This window comes from Malania oleifera, chromosome 8, assembly GCF_029873635.1.
Source record: "Malania oleifera isolate guangnan ecotype guangnan chromosome 8, ASM2987363v1, whole genome shotgun sequence".
NCBI classification, from domain to species: domain Eukaryota; kingdom Viridiplantae; phylum Streptophyta; class Magnoliopsida; order Santalales; family Ximeniaceae; genus Malania; species Malania oleifera.
The window spans coordinates 97,523,331-97,550,025 of record NC_080424.1 but is presented as its reverse complement, the minus strand read 5'-3'; the positions used below and the strand labels follow the sequence as shown (position 1 = coordinate 97,550,025).

Genomic DNA, 26,695 nt, shown 5'->3' with positions numbered 1-26,695 from the left:
TATTTTTGAAAAGATGAGTGAAAATTAAACGAAAAGTCATTTCATTAAGCCCTAAATTTGTATCTATTAACATACATGGCAAATCATTTTCTTTTAAATATGGATAAGCATTATCATTTGTCCACCACCAAGGATATTCTGTTTTGAGAACGAGTTAAAGTGTTTTCGTGCGTGGTTTGATGCATGCAACTATATATATTCATACGTACGCCATTCATATTCATTTGAGTTATTTATTTAAGATTGAAAATTATTGTACGACGCACTCTTTATATTTTTTTCCTGATTATACTGAGTGCCAGCTCTCCATTTATATACTAATTTTTTTTTTATGATTCTTAATTTGTAGGGTTCACGACTGTCATAACATCAGCACGATGCTATGCATGCACTATAGTCGTCGGATACAACTTTTGATTATTTTTTTGTAATTTTTGTTGTTATCTAAACAAATAGAATTTTTGTATTTTAATTTGAATTTTTAATATTTTGAATTTTTTTTTGTTATCTGAACATATGTTATTTCTTTATTTTAATTGAATTTATATTTGAATTCAAAATTTTGAATGATTTACGAATTTTGTAGTAATTATGGTTTCAGGTTATGTATGCAAAAATGTGATTACAGATTTTTACAGGAATTGATGATTAAAAAAAATTAGTATTAAAGATTTTTTTTTAATTTTTTGACTATTAATGAAGGATTCAAATTCTTCACTAATAGTAGGGTATTAGTGACAAATTACAAATTCGTCACTAATAGTAGGGTATTAGTGACGAATTACAAATTCGTCACTAATAATAAAGTATTAGTGAATGATTCAAATTCGTCACTAATAGTGGAGTATTAGTGACGGTTTTTAGATTCGTCACTAATAGTATGCTATTAGTGAAGGATTCAGATCCTTCACTAATACTGTTCTATTAGTGACGAATCACAAATTCATCACTAATACCCTATTATTAGTGACGAATTTGAGTAGAGCCGATGTAGAATTTATAGTGACGATATTAGGGTTTTAGTGATGGTTGTAATTCATCATTAATAGTTAGTAATAACTGCAGATATAGCAACTAATTTAAAATCATCACTAATACTTATAAATTCGTCACTAATAGTATTAGTGACGAATTTATAAGTATTAGTGACGGATTTGATCATTCACTAATACCCTGATTTTTTGAAGTGGTATATTAAGAGAAAATTATGGTAAAGTCATTCAAAAGCATGGTAAAACTTCATGAACTTGTGATGTAATTAAACATAAAAAATTTGCAATCCATGAGAGAGGAGATAAAACTGAGCTTGCCCATGAAGACTGAAATACCTGAATCAGTGCAAAGACAATTAGCACTAGAACAACACCAAACGGGAAGGGTCCTAGAAAGTTGAAATTGTAGCCTTTCCTTGCCACCCAGAAGGTGTACAAAGTGAGGCTCACAACAACCACAACTGTTTGAATCACAGACTCTAGAAAAAGGGACTTAAAGATTTGGTGATTGACAAGCTGTTATTGACCCATGCATTCCTCAACCGACTAATTCTATTGTTCCATTAGAGGAATAGAACAGAGCAAAAAAATACCTTGTTCATTCAAATACTTCAAGATACCAAAATGAATCAACTTAGTGCAATTGTTCATGATTCAAAGGTTACAACCCAGCTTGCTTCCTAAAATTCATATTCACATTGAGATTTTAATAACCAATGCTCAATAGCAGGGTTGACAAGCAATTCCATGGCACCATTTCAAGTTTCAACCATCTATTTAGAATGTCTATGAAACACTGATACCAACAAAGGACTTGGATATGACACAACATCAACACAGTGATGCAGCAACTTTGAGAAAATGAGGATGCGACACAGCAAGGTTTTGTTAACTGATTAATATATAAACGCATATATTTAAGCATGTTTTTTTTTTTTTCTTTTAGATGACAAATATTAAGTAAATTTTAATTTAAAATGAAATATAAGCAATATTCATGCACAATTAACAATTCCACATTTCACAAACTACATTTATGTGATCATCAAATTCAATGACAAACCCAAAAAAAAAAACTCAAGGGAGTAGCTCATCAAGAAATTTAAAAAGTGAATAAATAAATAAATGATTAACATAGAGTTGCGAATTGGTGATGGCTTTAGAAATAGGGGGTGGTTCTAAGGGAGCTCCTGCAGTGCTCTGCAAGGATGGGACAGTGGTGCTAGGGCTTCAACTTCAAAGTCCAACCATCCCAATGTCAAGAAACACTTGACTCTCATTCGCATAAACTCCCCAAATGAAGACAAAGGAACATTTCCACACCTCAGTACGAACCACAAACAAACAAAAAAGGAGAAGAAGAAGAAGAAGAAAACCTAGATCCTGGCGAGGAGTAGTGGCGGCAGTGGTCGGAGTAACGAACGACGATGATCGAAAGCTGGGCTGCGACAACGACGGCGACGGGCGAGGGAATGGCGAATGGCAACAAAGTGAGGAGGATCGGTAGGGAGGGAGAGGTTGCGATAGAATGGAGGGAATGAAAAAAATTGGGGGGGGGAAAATGGGGAAATAAAGATTGGGGGAAGGGGCCAATAGTGACGAATTTGTAAATTCGTCACTAATAGTTTTAGATAAACAATTGTTATTCTTTTTAAAAAGTGAAGTATTAGTGACAGTTCCCAAATTCGTCACTAATAAGGAGTCAATAGTGACAAATATACAAATTTGTCACTAATAGTTTCAAATAATTTTTTTTTTTATTTTTTTATTTATAAAAAGGGAAGTATTAGTGACGGTTCTCAAATTCGTCACTAATAATGGGCCAATAGGGACGAAATGCAATTCAAAGTCTCTCATTAGTCCCTTACTTAGGTATCAGAGTGATCCTCGGGTGATATCTCGGGTCCTCCAAGTCATTCTTATTTATATCTTTTCAGGTAGTTGTGATCAAGGAACGATTTGTGAAGATTGTTTGATTTTCAAGCAGCAACAGTTGCATTCCTAAAAAGAATCCATTTTATTTAGTTTAGTTTTCAAGTTCCAATTTAAGGTCAAGTTTGTCTCAATTATAATAAGTCATTATCAAGTTGAATACTAAGTAAATTACAATGAGTTGACTTATTTGAAGCCTTACTCATAATTTTTTGGAAAAAATTGCAGAAATCCCTTAATGGTTTGACTGGAGCAAAAACAATGAGATATCTAGTAATTTCATCGCAATACTACACCCTCAATCTTGTGATTTCTAAAACTATTTTAAATTGCAATCTTATTAATTTCTATTAACAAAATGTGTTAGCGAAAGACTAAAATATATATCGGCACAATTAATTAATCAAATTAAAATACTAATTAATTATTCAATTAATCTTCATACAAAGTTCTAGCTCCCTCCTTACTACCAATAAAATACATCAAATCAATGTTCTATCACATATCTATCTTAAAGCTCATCAATGATTGTATTGTCAATAATGACAATAAAACTATAAAGAGTGTTAGAATAATGAAAGACTTGTTAGCTATAATTGGTGTGATTCAAGGGGGATAAGGATGCACTAAAGGTGAATGAGAGTTAATTAAATTTTGTATGAATATTAGTCCAATCAATTTATATTTTAATTTACTTAATTGTTTTGTTGATATTTGATATTTTCATCATTTTTCTTCTTTAAAAATAATAAAATTATTATTATTTTTTTCGTATTTTTGGAAAGTAGAACATAATTTATTGGTTTCTTATATTTTTTTACTTTTTCATTATATCTTTTATTCCGTGTTCCAAGACCATTGAGGAAAAATAGAAAAAAAAAAATGTCCTTATTATCATTTTTTGGTATTAAAACAGAATCTTGATAGAAATTGCGCAGCATTGTGATTAGGGGAAATTATACCTCACACAAGCGACGATGACCGACCAAGGACGCACAAGCGAAAGAGACATAGAAAAGCTACCGGCCAACTAGCAAGCAAAATAAAAAACCAAAAATAAAATTAACCCCAGACTATTCATATATTCTGAAGTAATTAATTGTCCAACAAAACGAAGGGCAGAGAATTTACAACGGCCACATGTTCAGCATCTCAGTTGCTTTCTGTCACACCCATGAATTCAAATAAAGACCACTGCACAGCCTACCTCCCCCCGCAATTCAAATTGAACGTACACCACCAAAGGATCGAAAATATGGAAGTCATGCAAGTACTTCACATGAACAAAGGCGCCGGTGAGACCAGTTACGCCCGAAACTCCTCCATTCAGGTTCGATTTAATTTTATACATCCATATATGTATGCATATTTAATTCTCTGTGTGTGTGTGTGTGTGTTAATTTCTTGCAGTTTACTGTTTAGATTAAAATTATTTTTATTGGTTATACATATGCAGAGTAAAATTATATCCATTACTAAGCCGGCAACGGAGGAAGCAATAGTGGGGTTACTGGTTTCGGATTCGGCGGCGAGCATGGGCGTGGCGGACTTGGGATGCTCGTCTGGGCCGAATGCCTTGTCGGTGATATCGCACATAGCGAGCGCGGTGTGGGCCAAATGCCGGCGAATGGGGCGGCCGTCTCCGGAGCTGAGGATGTACTTGAACGACCTCCCCTGCAGCGACTTCAACAGCGCGTTTGGGTCGTTGCCGGCGCTCTACGACAGTTTGAAGGCGGAGGAGGAGGCGGCCAGTGGCGGTGCTGCGTCGTTTGGGCCTAACTGTTTCGTGATGGGCGTGCCGGGCTCCTTCTACGGCAGGCTCTTATCTAGCAACAGCCTTCACTTCGTTCACTCTTCTTCCAGCCTCCATTGGCTTTCTCAGGTAATTATTTAGTGCTATTCCCATAAAATATAATCTTATGCACAGGTGGCAAAATTTGGGGGGTTGTAAATGAGTAGAAATTAAATGAGTTTGGATTGGGAAGGACCAATTTCTTAATGGATAACTAACATATAAATCTAAATTTACCCATTTAATAAGCGAATTATAAATGAGTACCCATTAAGAGTCTCGTTAAAAACGAGCAGGTCACGAATCACCCGTCACCTTTTGACCCATTTTGCCACTCCTAATCTTATGTGTTTTGGAAGAAAAAAAAAATGTATTTGTGGTGAAATTCTCTTGCATACGTAATATGCTAGAAGGGGAAATCATATAGGTTATACACACACACACACACACACACACACACACACGTGTATATTGTAGACACTCTATTTTGTCCGCAATCAATATACCAAAATTATACAAATTTTATTCCATAAAATGTAGAAAACATAGGAAAAAAGTAAAATATAGAGAAATGAATTTTACATTGAAAATGAAAAAAAAAAAAAAAAGGAAAAAAAATTTTAAAAAAGTGGGCTAGCATTTTCAGCTTCCAGTTTAAACCTGCAAAGGAAAAAATCAGCTATTAGACATGTGAAAAATATGCAAAAATTGGAGTTAATGGTGATTGATGAACTTTAGTGTTGATTGATGAAATCAACATTAAACTGATTGAATTCCAAAGCCTATGAATAGTGGGTTGGGATGAGAGTGAGAGGCATAGAGACAAAGACAGATGGTTGAGTCACACAGGCAATTGCGAGAGAAAAGTAGAGTGTTTTGGTCGAGAGAGAGCTTTACAAGTAGACTCTTGTTAAGAGTGAGCAATATAGCTTGGGAATTAGAAAAATGTGAAGCAAAGGGGAAAATTCAATAGCTGGTTGGAGTCTAAAAGTTATAGTTTGAAGGTTTGAATATTGCAGAGAACCAAAATCAAAGAAGAATCTAAGAACTGAGATTGAACTTGAAGACAGAAGGAGTGTAAAGACTAAGGTTGGTTCTGTTATGTTTTTTTGTTAAATTTTGTTTTTAAATTGCGTAAATTTTTAAATTGAAGATCTAGTGGTTTGAAATGTAATTTTTTTTTTTTAATTAAAAGGTTTGGGTCTAACACATTGACCCGAATCCATTCCATTATTTGGATGAGATTTATTGACTCAAGACTCGACCTGTTGACCCAAGATTCGACCCATTAACCTAGAGAGTACGATCCAAGACTCAAGTCCAAATTTGACCTCAGCCCATTAACCATTGAACCTGAATATGGCTCCTAACCCAATTGAGTTTGGGAGAATCCAGCACATATGATAACTAACCCATTATGCAGGGTATATAGGTTTATTGGGCTCAACCCAATTAATTAAAGCCCCAAATTCACCACTTGATTGGTCCAAGTTCAGTCCCCAAATTAAGTTTGGTATTACCCAGTTAATTGAGTCTAGGTCCGATGCTCAAATTGAATGTTATCTGACCCAACTAATCAAGCCCAATCAATTCAAGTCTAAAATATAATTTACTAGTTGTTTGTTTAACAAGAAAATCCGGGGAACTTTTAACAAGAAAATTTAAACAAACCAAAAAATGAAAAAGAAGAAAATGAAAATGAGGGAATCAGGAACTTATCTTTTAAGAGTTTGATTCATTTTTGAGTTTGGAAGTGAGGAAACTCAAAGTCGCTTACTCATATTTCCTTCCTTCATTCAAATCTACAAAAAGGGGGAAAATAATAAGAATATTAAAGGAGAGGAAAAAATAAAAAGTGAGAGAAAGATTTTGTGAGAAGAAGAAGAAGAAGAAGAAGAAGAAGAAGAAGAAGAAGAAGGGGTAAATCATAGATAAAATGAATTAGCAAGAGAAAGAAAGAGAGAGAGAAATAGAAACGGTGAGAGAGAAGAAATATATTACAGAGAAGAAGAAAAATAGAAGAGAGAGGAGGAAGAAAGAGAAAGAGAGATCTATGAGGACAGAAGAAGAGAGAGAAAGAGGGAGAAAGAAGGAGAGAAAGAAAGGAAAGAAATGGATGACATGAGGAGAGAGAGAGAGAGAGAGAAATTTTTTTATTTATTTGAGTCTTGGTGGGAGATGTGTCACCATCCTATTATGACACATGGCACAATCAGAGTGCACTGCAACAACCTCAAATTTCTGCTATATTATATATATATATATACACTAATAATACTCTCATACCATATAACGTAGTCAAAGTCAACCTGAACCCACTCGTCGCGGAGCTCGCTCCACTCGTCTGTCGGGGTTTCTTGAAATATTTATAATGCTGGGGTGAGACACCTCAGAGTAAGGAAAATAGAGTAATATCAGTGTGTGACAACATTAGTTTAATCGTGTTATAAACTTATACTGCGAATAATATAATTGTAATATATCTTAAGCTGTAACTGATAACACATGAAAATCTATACTTTTACATAGAAGCTTATTATATCTTAATGAATTATTGTATCATTTAAATCATTCCCTAGATGTATGATTATATATCATGAATTAACCCCGCATGATTCAGGTTGTGCGGCCTGTAGGCCGGACTTAACTCTGGCTAGCCTACCAGGCTAAGTCAAACATGACATAACTATGCACGATTGCCCACCCAACCTAACCTGCCCATCCTACTCTCCGCAACAATTCACGGGTTAGCACACAGTGGGCTTCCTACTCTCTGCCTACACTTTGGGGCTAATCGGCCTCCGACCCACACTTCCTGAATAATGTGGTTAAACTGTCAGCTATACACCAACCTAGTCCGCCTATCCTACTTGCTGCAACACTTCTCAAGTTGGCACATAGGGGTTATTCTATCTGTTCTGGCTACCTGGTCCGCCTATCCTATTCTTCATCAACCTCTTAGGTCAGCACTCAGGAGTCTGACTAGCTAGCTATGGTACCATGCTCTTAACATACTAAATCCAACCGGGTTCTATTATAATATAATGCATTTCACATAATATACTTCTACTCATAAATAACATTTTTATATTTCTGAAATAAAATTTGGCTTTTATATATTTCTGAATAAAAGCTGTCATTTCATAATTTTTGAATAAATTGTCATATTAAAACTGATCACGGCATCTGCACCGACTCTCATATCACGACATCTGCGCTGGCTATCATTACACGACATATACACCGACTGTCATTACACAATATACTGCAAATATCTTAGCTTTTGTACTGTTTATGATCTTTCTAAAAACTACTGTAAAATCATACTTATTCTATGAAGTAATAACATACTATGAAATACTGTTATTACATTAACTTATACTCATGCCACACGAGTGAGTTCTACTCTGTATTATACTATAACATGCTATAAACTCTGTTTTCTCTATTCAATACCAGTATTCCCAAAAACTACATTAATTCATAAACAAATTTATGAAAATACCTGACTTAATCTATTCGCTTACCTGATTCTTGAGAAGCATGTTAAAATCCTAAGCCATGCTTACAACATTCAGAACTCCAAACCTTGAAATTGCATTAATGTCAGTTCAATCAATTCAAATCCCAGTATATTACCATCTAACACCTTTCATGGATTCACATATTCCAAATAACCGCATAAACTCTAAAAAACCTTACTTACCCTGATTTTGGAATGGTGCCCAAGAATCCCAAATCAACAATCCACTCCGGCTAAATTGTATAGAATCTCCTCCGGATCATCGTGGTAACTTTCGATCATCAAAACGGGGAGAAATAAAGCCGAATTTGTAAAGAGAAGGAGGAGAAACTGAAGCTTAGAGAGAGAAAAATGAAAAGAAATTGAAACCCTCGCTTAAAATCTAATTTTTGTGTATATATAGACTGCTAGCCATGTGGCTTCGTTGACGAGACACGTGTACTCATCGATGAGTCGCAAAAGGGTGTTCGTCGACTAAGATATTGAGTTCGTTGAAGAACCCTTAACGGCCTCAATTTCCTGCTCTCGGTATCCTTTCTTCGATGAGACACATGTACTTCGTCGACGAGATCTAGAAGGACATTTGTCGACAAGGACCTTGAGTTCGTCGACGAATTCCTATTGATGCCCCTTTATATAATTCCTTCTTTTCTTTTCCTTTATTCTCCCTTTTTCCTTATTATTATTATTATTATTATTATTATTATTATTATTATTATTATTATTATTATTATTATTATTATTTTCAGGTCTCTACATCCTCCCCTCCTTATAATAATTTTGTCCTAGAAATTTGCTATCCATTTCTTGCACCAATCCTTAAAGATAAATGTTAAAATTTTTTTAATAACCCTCACTTATGGTGGAGGAATACCATAGTTGCATTTACGGTCCTAAGAGATTACATTGACCAAACAAAAACTCTCCCAAAACCAACCCAAAATAGAAAATTTATTGCATACTACTGATTAACTTGCACAAAAACAAAATCTCTTTACTTTCATGATTTCTTACCTAAACTATAACCTTTCCTTTCTAACTACTGCTGAACCCCACTGAACAGATGTGGGTACTTCTATCGTATCTCCTCCTTTAACTCCTACGAAGCTTCCTCCACTGCATGATTCCTCCACAATACCTTTACTAGTGGAATTTTCTTGGTGCACAACTTCGTTTCCTTCTTATCCAGAATCTGCACTGATATTTCTTCATATGTTAAAGTATCTCTAAGTTCCAACTCTTCATAGCTGATCACATGGGAGGAATATGAGACGTATTTTCTCAGTATAGATACATGGAATACGTCATGAATCCTAGATAGATACATGGAATATGGTCTCCTACATCAAACTCCAATTTTCAGCGATGAGTATCTACGTAGCATTCCTGCAGACTCTGGGCTACACAAATTCTGTCTCTAATAAGTCGGAGTTTATCATATGGATACTGCACCAACTCTGGCCTCAAAACTCACCTCTCACCCACTTCATCCCATTATAGTGGAGAATGACATCTCCTACCATATAATGCCTTGTAAGGTGCCATCCCATTGCTGGCCTAGTAGCTATTATTATACGCAAATTCAACCAACGACATAAACTAGGTCCAACTACCCCTGAAGTCTAACACACATGCTCAAAGCATATCTTCTAGTGTCTGAATCACAAGATGAACGCAGCAATGAAGTATAGATGATGATTGTCGTGTGGGTGTATGAAGGTGCTGGCTGTGTCGTGTTTATAGGAGCCATGAGAGTAATAGATGGAGGAGGGGTTGATGGAGTCGTTAGATAGTTTAATGGTCTCTCACCACTTGATCTCCAGAGAGAACGTCGTAACCTCACACTACTCACACACAAGGAGAGGGACAAGCTTTACAAGCTCAAGCAAAGAGAGGCTTCTTCAATATTCAACTTCAACTTCATATCTTGTTCTTACAATAAGAAGGCTATTTATAGACATAATCTAGGAGACAAAGTATTAAACACTCAACAACTCTCAACAACTTTCAACAACAACTCTCAACAACTTTCAACAACTATTAACCTAACACAATTAATACTTACTAAAAAATAAGAAACTCTATCTCATAAGCACACAAGTCAAGGTTAGTTGTCTTGTATTATTACAATTCAAATTTTAAATTTAAACATATTCCAAAAAGGAGGGAAAAAATTGTATGGGGCGCATTGGAGCCTTGTGGGGCCCACATGGGTCTTGAGTTGGACTTTGACTCAATACTTCATTTGGGTCTTTAAATATGGTTTTCAAGCACCTAATAATCTTGAAATAACATATCCAAGCAAAATATAAAGTCAATATGATAACAAAGTCTTCACATAAAAAAGTTTTCCATCAAAGAAGTAGAAGATCTTCAATTAATCCCATGTGTTCCTGCAAAATAGATATAAACAATAGTGGACCTCTGGAGGTTGTCCACATGTCAACATATCAGCAAAGGAGTGGACATCTGGAGGTCGTCCATGTGTTATTATATCACTAAAAGGGATACATAAGGCATGTTGATCCCTATCATCTCTCTTGAGCCTAAAAGAAATCTTCTCCAAAGAATTAGAGGTGATGTACTGGGAATACAACTCCGAGGTGCGATGAAGGGGGTTTTCTCTAAGTATCCAGCTCCTCTCAAAAAGTGGCTTGTCTCTCCACTTGACAAAGAACTTTTGATATGATCTTGCTCATGTGAACGTTGCCTTATCATCCAAAATCTCTTCGATCTCATCGAGGGTTTTTGGTATGGGTAAAGATGGAGACAAAGATAACTCTAGAGTTTCTGGTTCAATAAGATTAGGGAATGAAGTAGGATCACCTGCATGGTTAAAATTTGAAGGCTCCAAAAATGGTGTTGCTTCAAGAAAAGGAGTTAGATTTTAACATTAAATACAATGCTTATGCCAAAATCAATAGGAATATTAAACATGTAATCGTTAGAACTAATTTTCTTTAAAACTTTGAAATGTTCCGTCTTTTTAGCATGCAACTTTCTTACCTTTTCTAATGGAATCCGCTTGAGACGAATGCGAAACATAACCATATTGCCTTCTGAAAATTTTTGCAACTTGCGATGTATGTCAACACCAGATTTATAATGTTCATTACTCAAATTAATTTTCATTCTTATGTTAGAGTGTAGATCGTGTATATGCTTTGAAAATGTATCAAACTGCTCACACACTCTAAACTTAGATGGCAGATTAGGCAGAGATGAATAAGGAACAAGGATAATGACATGTTGAATCTATTTTATGGAAGGTGATTCACTAGGTGGCTTAGAGATGACATCCTCAAACTTGGAAAGTATAGGTGATAGTTCCAGTGGTGTTTCCTTATTAGGTTGGGGTATTTCAGTCTCCTTAGTAACAACCACCGATACTTCTTGTGTATCTTGACTTTCCTACTCAAACAACTCTTCACTTATGATATTCAAGGTTTCTCCACTAGTTTCTTTCTTTTCCTTCTTTTTTTTCCCACCATATTCTTTATAAAGCGCCAAGTTCCTAGTGGGACATTGTTTGGGAAAGTGTCCTTGTTTATAACACCTGAACCACACTGCACTGCCATAATTCTGGTGAGAGGATCTAGCCATGGGTGCTTTCCTTTTGTCCAAAAGTTTTTGAACTGTGAGATTGCTCCCTCGGGAAGCGACTTGACCTGATTGTGCTGGTTGAGACTTGTTATGGCTCTGTACCCTATAAGAGTGTTGCTTATGTGAAGGGTGGCTAAATTGTTTTCCCAAAGGCCCTTTATTCTTTTGTTCAAAGTCATAAGCTAAATTATAGGCTTGTTCAAGGGACTCTGTGTGATGGAGAACCAGTTCTCTCCTTAGTTCAAGCTTTAATCCTCTGTGAAATCGGGAGATCTGTTGACTAACAGTCTCATAGACACGATATCTTATAGACAACTCATTGAATTGACTCATGTATTCTAAAATAGTCATGCTACCCTGGCGCAAGCTGTAAAGCTTATCCATAAGGTGCTCTCTATAGCTAAGGGGTACATACTTCTCCCCTAACCTATCCTTCACTAGATCCTAATGCTCAATGGGTCTATGATCTAACCTAGCTTCTTGCCTCTCAACATTCATCCAATGGAGCTTGGCTTGCCCCGTTAACCTCAATTTTGCAAACTTAACCCGATGAGGGTCAGTCATTTTATACCAATCAAAATAGGAATCCATCCTAGTCAACCGATCTTGGAAGACTTTAGGGTCCATTTGTCCATCATATGTGGGGGCTTCTATCTTTACTTGTTTCATTACATCCTCATAAGGATCACGATGGTCCCTTCAATAAGATCTCCTAACATGAAGGTCATCAATGTCATAGTCCTCATCATTCCAATGTTGGGCATTAAGCTCATGACATGGGGGTATCCTAGCAATGTCATCTTGGTGACTCACTTGCCTTTGTGGAGGGAGGGAAGGTCTTTCTCTAGGAGTCATAAGTGGCTCTCTCTCAACATGAATCCTACGACCTTGGTAAGTATTCCCGACTGAAGTAGACATCCTAGGGCTTGGGATAGGATTTGGAGAGTACTAGGGCAGCCCTTTGGAAGGGTGTTTGATTACACAAGGTAAGGTCATGTGTAAACCTAACATAACTACAGTCCAAATACCCAAAATTCAAAGTATAGGGGGGTCGTTCTAGGCAAAATCGTCACCCATTTTTCTGGAAACTTGAGAGCTGCTAAAGGATTTTCACCCATGAACACCTTTCAGTATTTGGGGCATAACTTTTTCTAAAAAATCTCCAAATAAGGCGATCTTGATGTCAAAAGAAAACTAAGAAAATTTCCCACAACTTTTGTGTTTAACGTTTTTGAAGACAGGAAGGTTTTTATAGTAAAAATCACACATCAATTCGATAGACGGAAAATGAAGATGTTGGGACTCAGAAGGTTCACCTAATTCAAACTTGTCTCTGATACTAAGATGATGTAGGACAGGAATGGTCGACCTATGTCCTACGATTCAACCCTCACACAAGCACATACACTTAAGCACTTTAACTTGTGAAATTAATTATCTGAACATAAACACAATAAATCATGCTTTATTTCACATGTTAAAGGATGTTGAAAAGGTGTATAACTTGTCTAGCAACTAAGTCCCAATTGGTTCTTTCACAAAAGAATCAAGTTATATGCTGAAAATTTGTTATTTCAAAGATTCAAGAATAAAAGTGCTATGTTAGCAAACAAATATTCATACAATTGATTTTAACTAACAAGTACCAATATTGCAATTTATGGATCAAATGGGTTACTCAAAGATGTGATTTTAATCTACTAGCAAGGGTTCCCAAGATATAGCAAAGGATTCAAAACAAGTACTAAAGTTACCAAGGGATTGATTTGGATGACTTGACGTTATTTCACACGTAGTTAGGTCACATCGTAGGTCCTTCGTACAAGCTTTGAATCACAAGATGAACGCAGCAATGAAGTATAGATGATGATTGTCGTGTGGGTGTATGAAGGTGTTGGCTGTGTGGTGTTGATGGGGTCCGTGAGAGTATTAGATAGAGGAGGGGTTGATGGAGTCATTGGATAGTTTAGTGGTCTCTCACCACTTGATCTCCGGAGAGAACATCGTAGCCTCACACTACTCACTTACAAGGAGAGGGACAAGCTTTACAAGCTTAAGCAAAGAGATACTTCTTCAATATTCAAGTTCAACTTCATATCTTGTTCTTACAATAAGAAGGCTATTTATAGGCATTGCCTGGGAGACAAACCATTAAACACTCAACAACTCTAAACAACTTTCAACAATTATTAACCTAACACAATTAATACTTACTAAAAAACAAGAAATTTCATCTCATAAGCACACAAGTCAAGCTTAGTTTTCTTACATTATTAAAATTAAAATTTAAAATTTAAACATATTCCAAAAGGAAGGCCAAAACCGTGTAGGGCCCATTGGAGCCATATGGGCCCCACATGGGTCTTGAGTTGGACTTTGATTTAATACTTCACTTGGATCTTCAAATATGGTCTTCAAGCACCTAATAATATTGAAATAACATATCCAAGCAAAATATAAAGTCAATGTGATAACAAATTCTTCACATAAAAAGGTCTTCCATCAAAGAAGTAGAAGATCTTCAATTGATCCGATGTGTTCCAAAAAAATGAATATAAATAATAGTGGACAGAAAAGGAGTTGACATCGAGAGGTCGTCCATGTGTCATCATATCAGTAAAAAGGATATATAAAGCATGTTGATCCCCACCAAAAACTCTTTAAGTAGACCAGTATATCATCAATAAAGACAACAACAAACTAATCCAAGTACTAATGGAATACCCGATTCATCAAGTCCATAATGCTGGGGTACATTAATCAGACCAAATGGCATAACTAGAACTCGTAGTAGCCATATCTGGTCCTGAATACTGTCTTTGGAATATCTTTTACTTTAATTTTCACCTGATGGTATCCCGACCGAAGATCAATCTTGGAGCAGACTTGGGTTTTTGTAACTAATCAAATAAATCATTAATTCTATAAAGAGGATACTTATTCTTGATCGTCACTTTATTTATCTCTCTATAATCAATGAACATTCTCAGCATTCCGTCTTTCTTTATTACAAACAGCACCGGCGCTCCCCAGAGTGACGTGCTAGGTTTGATAAACCTTTTATCTAAAAACTCTTGCAACTGGTCTTTTAGCTCCTTTAACTCGGCTGGGGCCATCCAATAGGGTGCTTTAGATATTGGTGCTGTTCTTGGAAGTAAATCCATGCAAACTCAATCTCCTGATCTGGTGGTAAACTAGGTAACTCTTCCAAAAATACATCTGAAAATTCCTTGACTATTGGAATATCCGCAAGTTTTAATTCTTCCTCTAGCATCTCTTTTATATAAGCTACATACCCCTGACAACCATTCTAGAGTAGCCTCTTGGCTTGAATAGCTTACACAAATTGTGGCAAGGCGCACACACGCGATCCCACAAATTTGAATTCTTATTCTCTCGGGGGTCTGAAGATCACCTCTTTTTGATGACAATCAATGCTGGTGTAATTAGCTACTAGCCATTCCATACCCAATATCATATCGAATCCTTGCATGTCTAATACTATAAGATCGGCTGGTAATATTTTCTCCTGAATGCCTATTGGATAGTTTTTAAGTACCCTTCCACATCTCACTACTAATCCAGTTGGTGTGACTACTGACAAATCATTACCTAGCAACTGTGTCTCAACTCCAGTAAACTTGACATACCCCAACGATACAAATGAATGGGTGGCACCTGATTCAAATAAAACAACAACTTTATATGATAAAGTAATAATCATACCTATCACAACACTGCCTACAGCCTCAGCATCTCCCGGCGTTAATGCATAGACCCTTGCTGGGGTTGTGTTCCTCTGCTGGCCGCCACCCCTGGGTACCTGGTTATGTCCTTGGAACGGTCTAGGAGTAGGAGTAGTACTATGCAGTGCACGACAGTCTCGTGCTACATGACCTAGTCCACCACATCAGTAGCAAACATTTCTCCCCACTCTACACTGACGTTTGTGTCTCTTTCCACATGTAGGAAAAATTGGATAAGCTTGCTTGCCCTAAACCTCCCATCTCCCAGTCTCTTGCCTCTTAGCTCCGTCATATCTGTCTCCCCTCCAAGAGCCCCAATTAGACCCTGCCTGGAACTTTGAAGGTGTGGGCCTCTTTCTCTAACTTAGTGTCCCCACATCCCTCTGGCTTCTCTCCTCTACCACTATGACCCTATCCACCAATTTAGAGAAATCCTACACCTTTAGAACCGCCACCTGTTTATAAATTTCCTACCTCAAGCCCCTCTCAAACATTTTTGCCTTCTTAACCTCATTTAGGACAATGTAGGAAACAAAATGTGATAGTTCGATAAACTTTGTTGCATATTGTTGGACCGTCAATTGCCCCTGTGTCAAATTAAAAAATTCTACTATCTTGGCTTCTCTAACAGTGGGAGGATAATAACGATCAAAAAACATCTCCTTGAATTGGTTCCACGTCTTGGCCACTGTTACGGGTCTCTACTCCTCAATCAACTTCATGGTTGTTCACCATCTCTCAGCCACATCTATCAAATTATATGTAGCATATAGGACCCTCTGTTCATTGGTGTAGTGTAGCATCGACAATTTTTCTCAATCTCCTGCATCCAGTTTTCGACAACTGTAGGATTAGCTCCTCTTGAAAATGCCAGAGGATTCATTTTGGAAAACTTCTCTATAGTGCAATCCTAGTCTACTGATGGTCCTCCCTGCTCCCAAGAGCTCCGTGCATTTTCAGTCATAACCTACTAAACTACACTACGTAGAACTACGTCTGAATCACTGCCGCCCACACTAGAGGGGCCTGCATCATCATCACCACTAGCGTGGGCGCTGCTACCCCCAAGGTCCATCCTAAAAAGAAAATAAACATAATCTGAGGACCCTGTCTGTATAACATAACTAACATATTTATCTAACTGGAATCTCATATCATCAATTAACCTAACATCCTTATTCTTAATTTAAGATTCAGTCCAACAATCGAGAAACACAACCCAACAATAGTTTACTATGGCTTTCCCGAAATCGTCACCCCAGGAAAGACATAGAAACCACTATGGAAATCCCGCTTCCCGATTATGAAACAAAACTCTAAATACTCATCTTAACTTCCTAACATTGACTCACTAAATTCCTGATCTATTCCTATACTCTTGTATTGTTTCCACTGTACACTAAAATCTATAGAACCTAACAACCTAGGCTCTGATACCAAACTTGTAATGACCTCAAATTTTTGCTATATTCTTTTTATACTAATAATACTCTGATACCATAGAACGTAGTCAAAGTCAACCCGGACCCATAGGTACCGAAAATTTACCTATTTATACAAACAAGTGGTCTAAGCAACGGAACTATATCATATTTAACTTATATACAATACTAGAGTTTCACTGCTTCTACATATACACATATATACCCCAAAACTCCATTTTGCTTCCAACTCGACTACTTACCCTACAACTGGGGTAGTACTAACGAACTCCTCTATCACGGAGCTCGCTCCACTCATCTTACGGGGTTTCCTGAAGTATTTGTAATGCTGAGGTAAGACACCTCTCAGAAAGGGAAATAGACTACTATCAGTGTGTGACAACATGAGTTTAATCGTGTTATAAACTTATATTACGAATAATATAATTGTAATATATCTTAAGCTATAACTGATAACACATGAAAATCTATACTTTTACACGTAAACTTATTATATCATAATGAATTATTGTATCATTTAAATCATTTTTTAAATCTGTATATTACTGAAATCATACCCTCGATGTATAATTGTATATCGTGAATTAACCTCACATGATTTGGGTTGGGTGGCCGTAGGCTGGACTTAACTCTGGCTGACCTACTAGGCTAAGTCAAGCATGACATAACTATGCGCGATTGCCCACCCAACCTGCCTTGCCCATCCTACTCTCCACAACAATTCATGGGTTAGTACATAGTGGGTATCCTACTCTGCGCCTATATTTTGGGGCTAATCGGCCTCCGACCCACACTTCCTAAATAGTGTGGTTGCACTGTCGGCTATACACCAACCTAGTCTACCCATCCTACTTGTCGCAACACTTCTCGGGTCGGCACACAAGGGTTATTCTATCTCTTTTGGCTACCTGGTCCACCCATCCTACTCTTCATCAACCTCTCGGGTCGGCACTCAGGAGTCTAGCTAGCTAGCTACGGTACCATACTCTTAACATACTAAATCCATCCAGGGTTCTGTTATAATATAATGCATTTCACATAATATATTTCTGTTCGTAAATAACATTTTCATATTTTTGAAATAAAATCTGGCTTTTATATATTTCTGAATAAAAGTTGTCATTTCATATAATTTTTGAATAAATTGTCATATTATAACTGATCACGGCGCCTACGTCGGCTATCATTACATAATATACTGCAAATATCTTAGCTTTTGTGTTGTTTATGATCTTTCTAAAAACTACCATAAAATCATACTTATTCTGTGAAATAATAACATATTCTGACATATTGTTATTACATTAACTTATACTCATGCCATACGAGTGAGTTCTACTTTGTATTATACCATAACATGCTATAAAATCTATTTTCTTTGTTCAATATCAGTATTCCCAAAAACTACATTAATTCATAAATTTATGAAAGTACTTGATTACTATTCCCTTACTTGATTCCCGAGAAACCTATTAAAATCCTAAACCACGCTTACAACGTTCAGAACTCCAAACCCTGCAATTGCATTAACGCCAGTTCAATCAACTCAAACCCTAGTATATTACCATCTAACACCTTTCCTGGGTTCATATATTTCAAATAATCGCATAAACCCTAAAGAAATTTACTTACGCTGATTTTGGAATGGTGCCCATGAATCCCAAATCAACAATCCACTCTGACTAAATTGTAGAGAATCTTCCCGAGATCATCGTGGTAACTTCCGATCGTCAAAACGGGGAGAAATGGAGCTGGATTTGTAAAGAGAAGGAGGTGAAACCGAAGCTTAGGGAGAGAAAAATGAAAATAAATTAAAACTCTCACTGAAAATCTGATTTTTGCGTATATATAGACTGCTAGCCATGTGGCCTCGTCGATGAGACACATGTACTTGTCGTTGAGTCGTAGAAGGGTGTTCGTCGACTAAGATATTGAGTTCGTTGATGAACCCTTAACGACCTTAGTTTCCTGCTCTCAATATCCTCTTGTTGACAAGACATGTGTACTTCGTCGACGAGATTTAGAAGGACGTTCGTTGACGAGGACCCTGGGTTCGTCGACGAAGACCCTGGGTTCGTCGACGAATTCCTGACAATTCCCCTTTATATAATTCCTTCTTTTCTTTTCCTTTATTCTCCCTTTTTCCTTATAATTTTATTATTATTATTATTATTATTATTTTGGGTCTCTACATGTGCAATTAAAGGGCGATGTGTAGCAATCCTGATCGTTTGATCTATGTTTTCTCTAGATGACCAAATTGCTGCCACATGATCAACAATTTGTGTCAAGCATTTAGAGCCAGTTAGAAACAGACATGTGGCGGGTAACGTCATGCTAATGTCACTCTATTGCCAAAGATTAAAAAAATAGAAATCGAAAGATTGACACGTGGCAGGTGACGTAATGCTGACGTCACCCTGCTATAGCGAACTCAAAAAATAAAAATAAAAATAAAGAAAGAACCAAGTGTTGCCACTGTAAGTAGACATGTGGCCCACTTGTCGCAATCGGGTTAAACTCGATTCAGATGGGTTGAACCGGTCTAAGTTGTGAATGCTGGCTTATTTATTTATATTTTTTCTTTTTAACTTTAGTTTTTAATTGTTTTTTTTTTTAAATTTTTAAAATAGGAAAATTAAAGAAAAATAAAAAAAATCAAGAAAAATATCTTAAAAATCAAGAAAAATAAACGAAAAATATTTAGTTATTTTGACTCAAATAATAAAAAATCAAAAAATAAAATTACCAAAAAATGAGAAAAAATCTTTAAAAATCCTGAAAAATCTTAGAAAAACGTTAGAATATTTGAGAAAATTTCTATAAAATTTTGAAACATTTTTTGGAATGTTTTAAAGACTCATTTGCTTAAAATTTGATGATTTTTACTTGATATTTGTGTGCGTGCATCCCAATGATTTAACAAAGGATAAGGAGGTATTTCAAACCTCACCAATATTAGTTTTAAAGAGGATTTATCTAACAAGATCCCCTCCTTTGGAGATCTTATTAAACATTCCTGAATCATAATTTATTTTCTCATTTTTTTTAAATTTTTATTTATTTCTTTATTTGTTTATTTTAAATGAGTTAATCAACGATCGTTAAATTCAATTTTAGGGATAATTCATGATTAATTAGGTACCGTTAGTAGAACGGGTGTGTAGGGGGTATTGATACTTTCCCCTCGCATAATTGAACTCCCGATCCCAACTCTGGGAAACACAAAAAGAGACTACTGGTTTTTTAGCTTAAGATTAATCTAGTATACTAAGTAAGGAATAGTAATTAGGTGAACCAACCGTACCTAAGAAAATAATATATTAGTGGCGACTTCATCCAACCTTTAATGTTATTATTTCTTACCATTTCGGACTCTTTTCCGGGATGTTGCAACATATATATAATTAATGATTAATTGGATGATGGAAATAAATAATTAATGAGTTGAACAGGTTCCGGGTGGATTGGAGAGGAAGGGGGAGGGAAGAGCCATAAACAGGGGAAAGGTATACATATCGGAAAGGAGCCCGGGAGAGGTGGCGGAGGCATACTCGGTGCAATTCCAGAAGGATTTCAGAGCGTTTTTGAGGTCACGCGATGCAGAAATGGTGACAGGAGGGCGCATGGTGTTGTCGTTCATGGGGAGGAGGTCGGCGGACCCTCCCACCGACGACAGCTGTTGCTGCCAGTGGGAGCTCTTGGCTCAGGCATTAATGAGCTTGGTCTCAGAGGTACCACGGTCCTGTCCTCTTATCTTTGACTTTAATCTTTTAGTACACAGCTAGTACTGCATGCATGCCTAATATCCACAGAATGGTCAAACTACATTATATATGTATGTATGTATCGATTGTCCGGACCAAATAAATTAAATCCCCTCACATGCATGCATTCCCACGTGTGGAATACAGACGTAGCTACATTGACACATTTGTACAATACTTATCTTATATGTAATTAGTCCATCTGAGCCATATGTGATCTGTTTGCATATAAATAGTGCCCCTTAAGGTCAAGAGGAACCACAACAATTACTATTCATTCACTTTTTATGCTTAACTAGTTGTAGAAATTATATAGATAGACTAATCCCTTGTGTGTGTCATGTATCTATTTCTTGGATTTAAAACATGCGACAAATTGGACCCATGTACAATACTTTTTTCATATTCTAGAAAAATAGACACATGGGCTAACAAACCATAGGGTCATTTATATCTAGAAAACATTCACAAAAACACGTGAAGCAATCGAACCTGTGACCTTTGGGTCACCAAGGTATACATTAGTGCTCATCCTATCCCTTCAATATATCTTTTAAAGGAAAAACTATGTATAAAAGGTAAAATGATCATGAGACGCATGAATTAATTAAAACCCTAATTCATACAAAGATTATTTTCGAAATGCACACTAACCTTTTTTAACCGTTTATTTTTTTCCTTATACTTGATTGAAAGTCATCCCTGCATGAAAGGGTTGCACAAAATGCATGTTTCAATTGATAGTTTTGATTTCAATCCACACATATTACATGTATGCAAGGTCGTGTTGAAGAAGAGAAGGTTGATACGTTCATTGCCCCCTTCTATGCGCCAAGCCTTGAAGAGGTGAGAGCTGAGATTGAAGAGGAAGGGTCATTTGTAATAGACAGGTTGGAAGCCATTGAGATTGATTGGAACATTGGAGGTGACGACAGTAGCACTATTAGCAATTTTTCTGCCGAAAATGATCATACAAGAAGGCTTCAAAAGTTGGCCACGGGTTGTAGAATGGCCAAGATGATAAGAGTCGTGGTTGAGTCCATGATTGAGTATCATTTTGGTTTTGGAGGAGATGTAATGGACGATTTGTTTCAAAGATACGATGACAATTGGGGTGATTACTTGTTGATGAAGACTAGAGCCAAGTTCATCAATTTGATCCTTTCTGTGATTAAAAAGGATTAATCAGTCTCGAAGCTAGCTCCGTCCAACTCTTCTACAATATGTTCCGTATCGATCTCTATCTCCCATTAGTGGTTACTTATCAATGCTTTGAGCACTTAAAAAATTATCATATGATTACAAAATAACTTTGTGAATTAAGTTATATTAAAGTGCTTCAAATGAGATTTTTTTTTTTTCCATTACAAAGAAAAAATCTTGGCATGCATGCAAAACATTTGTACTAAGTACGTACCATGTATCCACACATCTATACATATATAGTAGGAGGATCTAGGTCCTTTAAACAATATTACAAAATTATATTCCTGATCTTGATCGACTTTAAAGTGGCTACTACTCATTTATTTTATTTTATTATTAACGTGTAATACCTTAAAAGTAAAAGCAATTAATTAACCATATGTGTAGAGACCCGAACCAGGAAAATAAGGAAATTAAATAAGAAACAAAAAAGAAGGGTTTCAGCAGGTTTCGTTGACGAGGTCCTTGTTCTTGTCGACGAAGTGCCAAAGTGGTTTGTCGCCGAAATTCAGAACTTTGTCGACGAAGAGATCCAGAACATTCAGAAAAATATCAGGCTTAGGGTTCATCGATGAGGTCCTTCTTTCGTCAACGAATGACCTTCAGTGGTTCATTGACGAAGGCACCGTTCGTCGATGAATTTGACTAGGTCAAGGGCTCTGTAAATAGAAATTTTGTTTGTTTCTTCATTAAGAAACATAATTTCTCTCACTCTCTCTCTCTCTCTAACCCACGCCCTCTCTCTCTCTCTCTCTCTCTCTACGATTTCTCGCCACTCGTTGATAGAATCGACGAACAGAAGTTACTACAAGGATCTAGGGGAGATTCTCTACAGGTCTAGGTTTGATTTGAGCATTTTGGGCGTTACTCCAAAATTAGGGTAAGTAGGTTTTTAAGACTTTATGGTTGTTGTGAACTATAGGAAGGCTTAGGAAATGATTAATGGTTGCTGAATTAGAGTTTGTGTTGATTTATTTGGGAAAATTGTGGTTTTAGGATTTTGAACTGCAAACATTATAGGGTGTGGAGTTTGGGGTTTCCAATGGGCTTTCTTGTAAGCCAGGTAAAGAGATTTTTCTTACATTGGTTATTTTTGAAATATGAACCAGTTAAATTGTATTTTATAATTTTAGGAAAATTAGGGTTTTGGGGTATGGTCTCCATTTTTCTTTTAACTTATATATTCTAATTATATTAAAAATTGGAGATGCTTGAAACCCTGTTTTATGTAAATCGTAGTTTTACAAATCGTTTATTATATTATAGCATATTTAATCAAATGAGTTTGACATGAGATGGTTAATGTAAATGAACTGAGCTTGTGGAGTATTTGGTATGAAATATGGGAGCTGGAGTTCCAAATTATTTTCAGGGAATTGTGGAAAACGAGATACTAGTTTAAGACTGAGGGCTATGTATGCCTGTTAATGCTGATGAATGAATGAGTTTGTGTAAAATACTGGAGTTGCTTAAATACTTTATGGAATGAAAACAGGATATAGTGCTTTCGTTATAAATTGTATATATGATGTATGAACGACTTGAGGGACTGGTTACTCGTGGCTAGTGGGTGATACAGTGAAACCACGCCTTATCGGTAAGGGTGGATATTTGAAAAGTCGATTGGTCACTGGATCTGGTGTTTGATCCAGGTGGGATATGACCAAGGGAGACTTGTAACATTGAAGTGATTAGAATGGTGGGCCGCCAAAGCTAGATTGGGTCTACGGACCGCGCAACCCGTACCATGGGGGATGTAAATGGTGTTTATGTGGTGTTCCTAGGTAGGAATGAGTTCGATATGCATATACATGATTTAAAAATAAAATGAGAGGAGTTATAGCTTTGAGTACCGAGCCGAAGGATTTTACTATGAATGGGTTTGTATCCTACCCCAACCTCGGAAACTCTTGCTGGTAATGAGCCACACAATCTTTTGTAGGAATTATATACATATCTTTTATATTGCAAGGTTGAGAATGTTTTAACTGCGTAATTCATTTCAGTTAAACTTACTGTTATTTTTCTATTGGAATAAACTCATGTAGTCACACACTGATGTAATATGATCCACCTTATAAAGAAGTGTCTCACCCCTATATACAAATCTTGATTCAGGTCTTGCAGGAAACCGGACCTAGCGTTCTAGTGGGTTCTTGAGCGTAGTGTTTTGGGAGTCCTTTTTTTAAGTACTCGTATAAGTACTGGACTATGGTCAGGTTATCTTTTTGGGATTTTAATAGAAACATTGAAAGTATTTATGCAATAGTAATGACTTAGAACTCAGGCATTGTATTTTGGAGATTCAAACTTTTCTGCTACTTTATTGTATGTTGTTTATGCATAGGGACCCTCATATGAAAGGTATCAGAGAGTATTTTATTTTATGTTATGTTCTTTAGCACTCCGAGCCCACGTGGCGGGTCGAGGCGTTACAATATGCATCTAGTTTAGCTCAATTTCATTGAGAAATATGGTGCAAATGTGCACATTTAAAATAAATGATATAAAATTAAGGAAATAAAGTCATTGGCATGTATGTAAGTTGAAATATGATAATTTAAAAGACAATATTTGTAATGACCTGTTAATAAACTGGGTTTTTTTTTTTTTTTCCATACTATGATAATTTACATGCTCTGATACCATACTGGGGGAAAACCCAACCATAAACCTAAGCAGCTAGAAGCAGAAATCAAATAAACATAACCATATGTAAATATATACAATACAATACCAGAGTACTAACATGTTTCCCAAAATATACACATATATTTGTTCCCCAAAATACCCTCAACTATGTTAGGATATACAAAAATCCTCCACAATACTCACTTCACTGACAGGGCACTACTAAAGCCTCTCTATCTGCGAGCCTAGTCTGTTCGCCTACCTGGATCACCTGAAAAATGATTCAACACTGGGATGAGCCAACGCTCAGTAAGACGAAATATATTATTACTAGTGTGTGGCAAATAAGTTACAATATTATGAAAATATGTTTTCATATAATCATGTATAACTGAATATGTAAATACAGTACAAGTGATAAATTTCACCACCCTTTCCATGTTGTTTAACATAACAGTATTGTAGGTTACTATTCAAAATACTTCTAGCATATATAAGTATGTTCCCTATTTCTGTAAATCTGTATATACGTAATAATAACTAAAAATGTTCCCTGTGGATAACTGTGTGTCATGATTTAACCCCTCATGACAGGGTTGTGCGGCCCCATAGGCGGGATCTACACTGGCTAGCCGACCAAGGTAAATCACTATACTCCATCGGTCTGATCTGCCCACCTCAACCCGTATCTGATCGGGAGCCTGTCGATATCAAGGGCCTGGGCCTGGGTGATCGACCTACTACCACGTATTATTTAAATAGGTGGTTGCACTCATAACATAACATAATATCTATAGCCACAGTACCATGCTCTGTAACTGCATAGTCCAACAGGGTCTGATACTATATAATATATTTCTATATACCACTAAAATTCGTGTAATCATGGTATTGATAACTGCATACGTCATAATATTGAGAACTGTATAATCATAACACTGATAACTGCATAATCATAGTACTGAAATTCGTGTAATCATGGTACTGAGATTCGTATAATCATGATACTAAAATTCATAAAATCATGACATTGAAATTCATAAAACATATCTCCGTACTATATTCATATTCTCAAGTCACACCATATTTTAATACATAATTTTCATAATTTAATAAACTGTATAATATTTCAAAATTTCCTAGCATAGCATATTTCTCTTACTTGACTACTGGAAAGCCCCTATGGTATACTGGCCTAACACCCGCAGGGCCTCCTATATAACACCCTGAAAATAATATTTTTCAGAACAAAATATCAGTATTTATTCACCTACATCATTTCCTATAACTGTCATAAGGCCAAAAATGGACTAAAATGTCTTACCCTGAATTTGGGATGAAATCCAACTCAACTTTTCCAATGATCAACTCCGGCAGACTTGCAAAGAACTTCGTCAGGAGTGTCGTGGTAGCCTCAGATCTTTGATCCGGTGAGTAACGGGCCTGGAAACGAAGAGAGAAGTGAGAGAGGGACGTAGAGAGAGAGAGAGAGAGGAAAGAGAGAGGAGCGTTGAAAATGGATAAAATCCGGATTTTCTACTATTTATACTGTGGCCTTCGTCGACGAGACACGTCATCTCGTCTACAAATCTTTCAGTAATTTCATCGACAAACCTTATTCCCTCGTTGACGAAATTCAAGCTGCCCCAAAACCTCTCTTGGTATTTTCTCGTCGACGAGACGTAACTTCGTCGATGAAATTCCTTGTGCTCGTCGACGAACCCCTGTATTCGTCGACGAATCTTGCCAATTCCTTAAAATTATTATTATTATTATTATCTCTAAAATGCGATGTCGTCGACGAACGCTAACGAAGTTTACGGCCTCCTTCTGTTCATCTTTCCATTTTCTCTTCCTCTTTATTATTAAAATACTATTATTCTTCAGGTCACTACAATATTGCTTCACGATTTACATGTGCATAGGTACTACTGACAAATTTTGTCTCTAAAATTAAAAAATTCAATTTTGGTCTAGCCCTAACCATATATATCCGAGAGATGAAGCCGAAGAACTCCATGCATGGTAAGGACACTAATATAAAGCCCTAAGAAAAATTAC

General features: G+C 36.3%; 1 protein-coding gene across 1 annotated transcript; it reads left to right on the top strand.

The window, feature by feature from the left end:
* Positions 1-4,070: 4,070 nt before the first annotated feature.
* Positions 4,071-21,982, top strand: LOC131163059 (probable jasmonic acid carboxyl methyltransferase 2). Its single transcript, XM_058119761.1, has 5 exons — positions 4,071-4,254; positions 4,381-4,806; positions 20,486-20,764; position 21,240; positions 21,579-21,982. Exons 1-5 carry the CDS (start codon positions 4,099-4,101, stop codon positions 21,980-21,982), a joined length of 1,266 nt encoding a protein of 421 aa, XP_057975744.1. The 5' UTR covers positions 4,071-4,098.
* Positions 21,983-26,695: the final 4,713 nt, after the last annotated feature.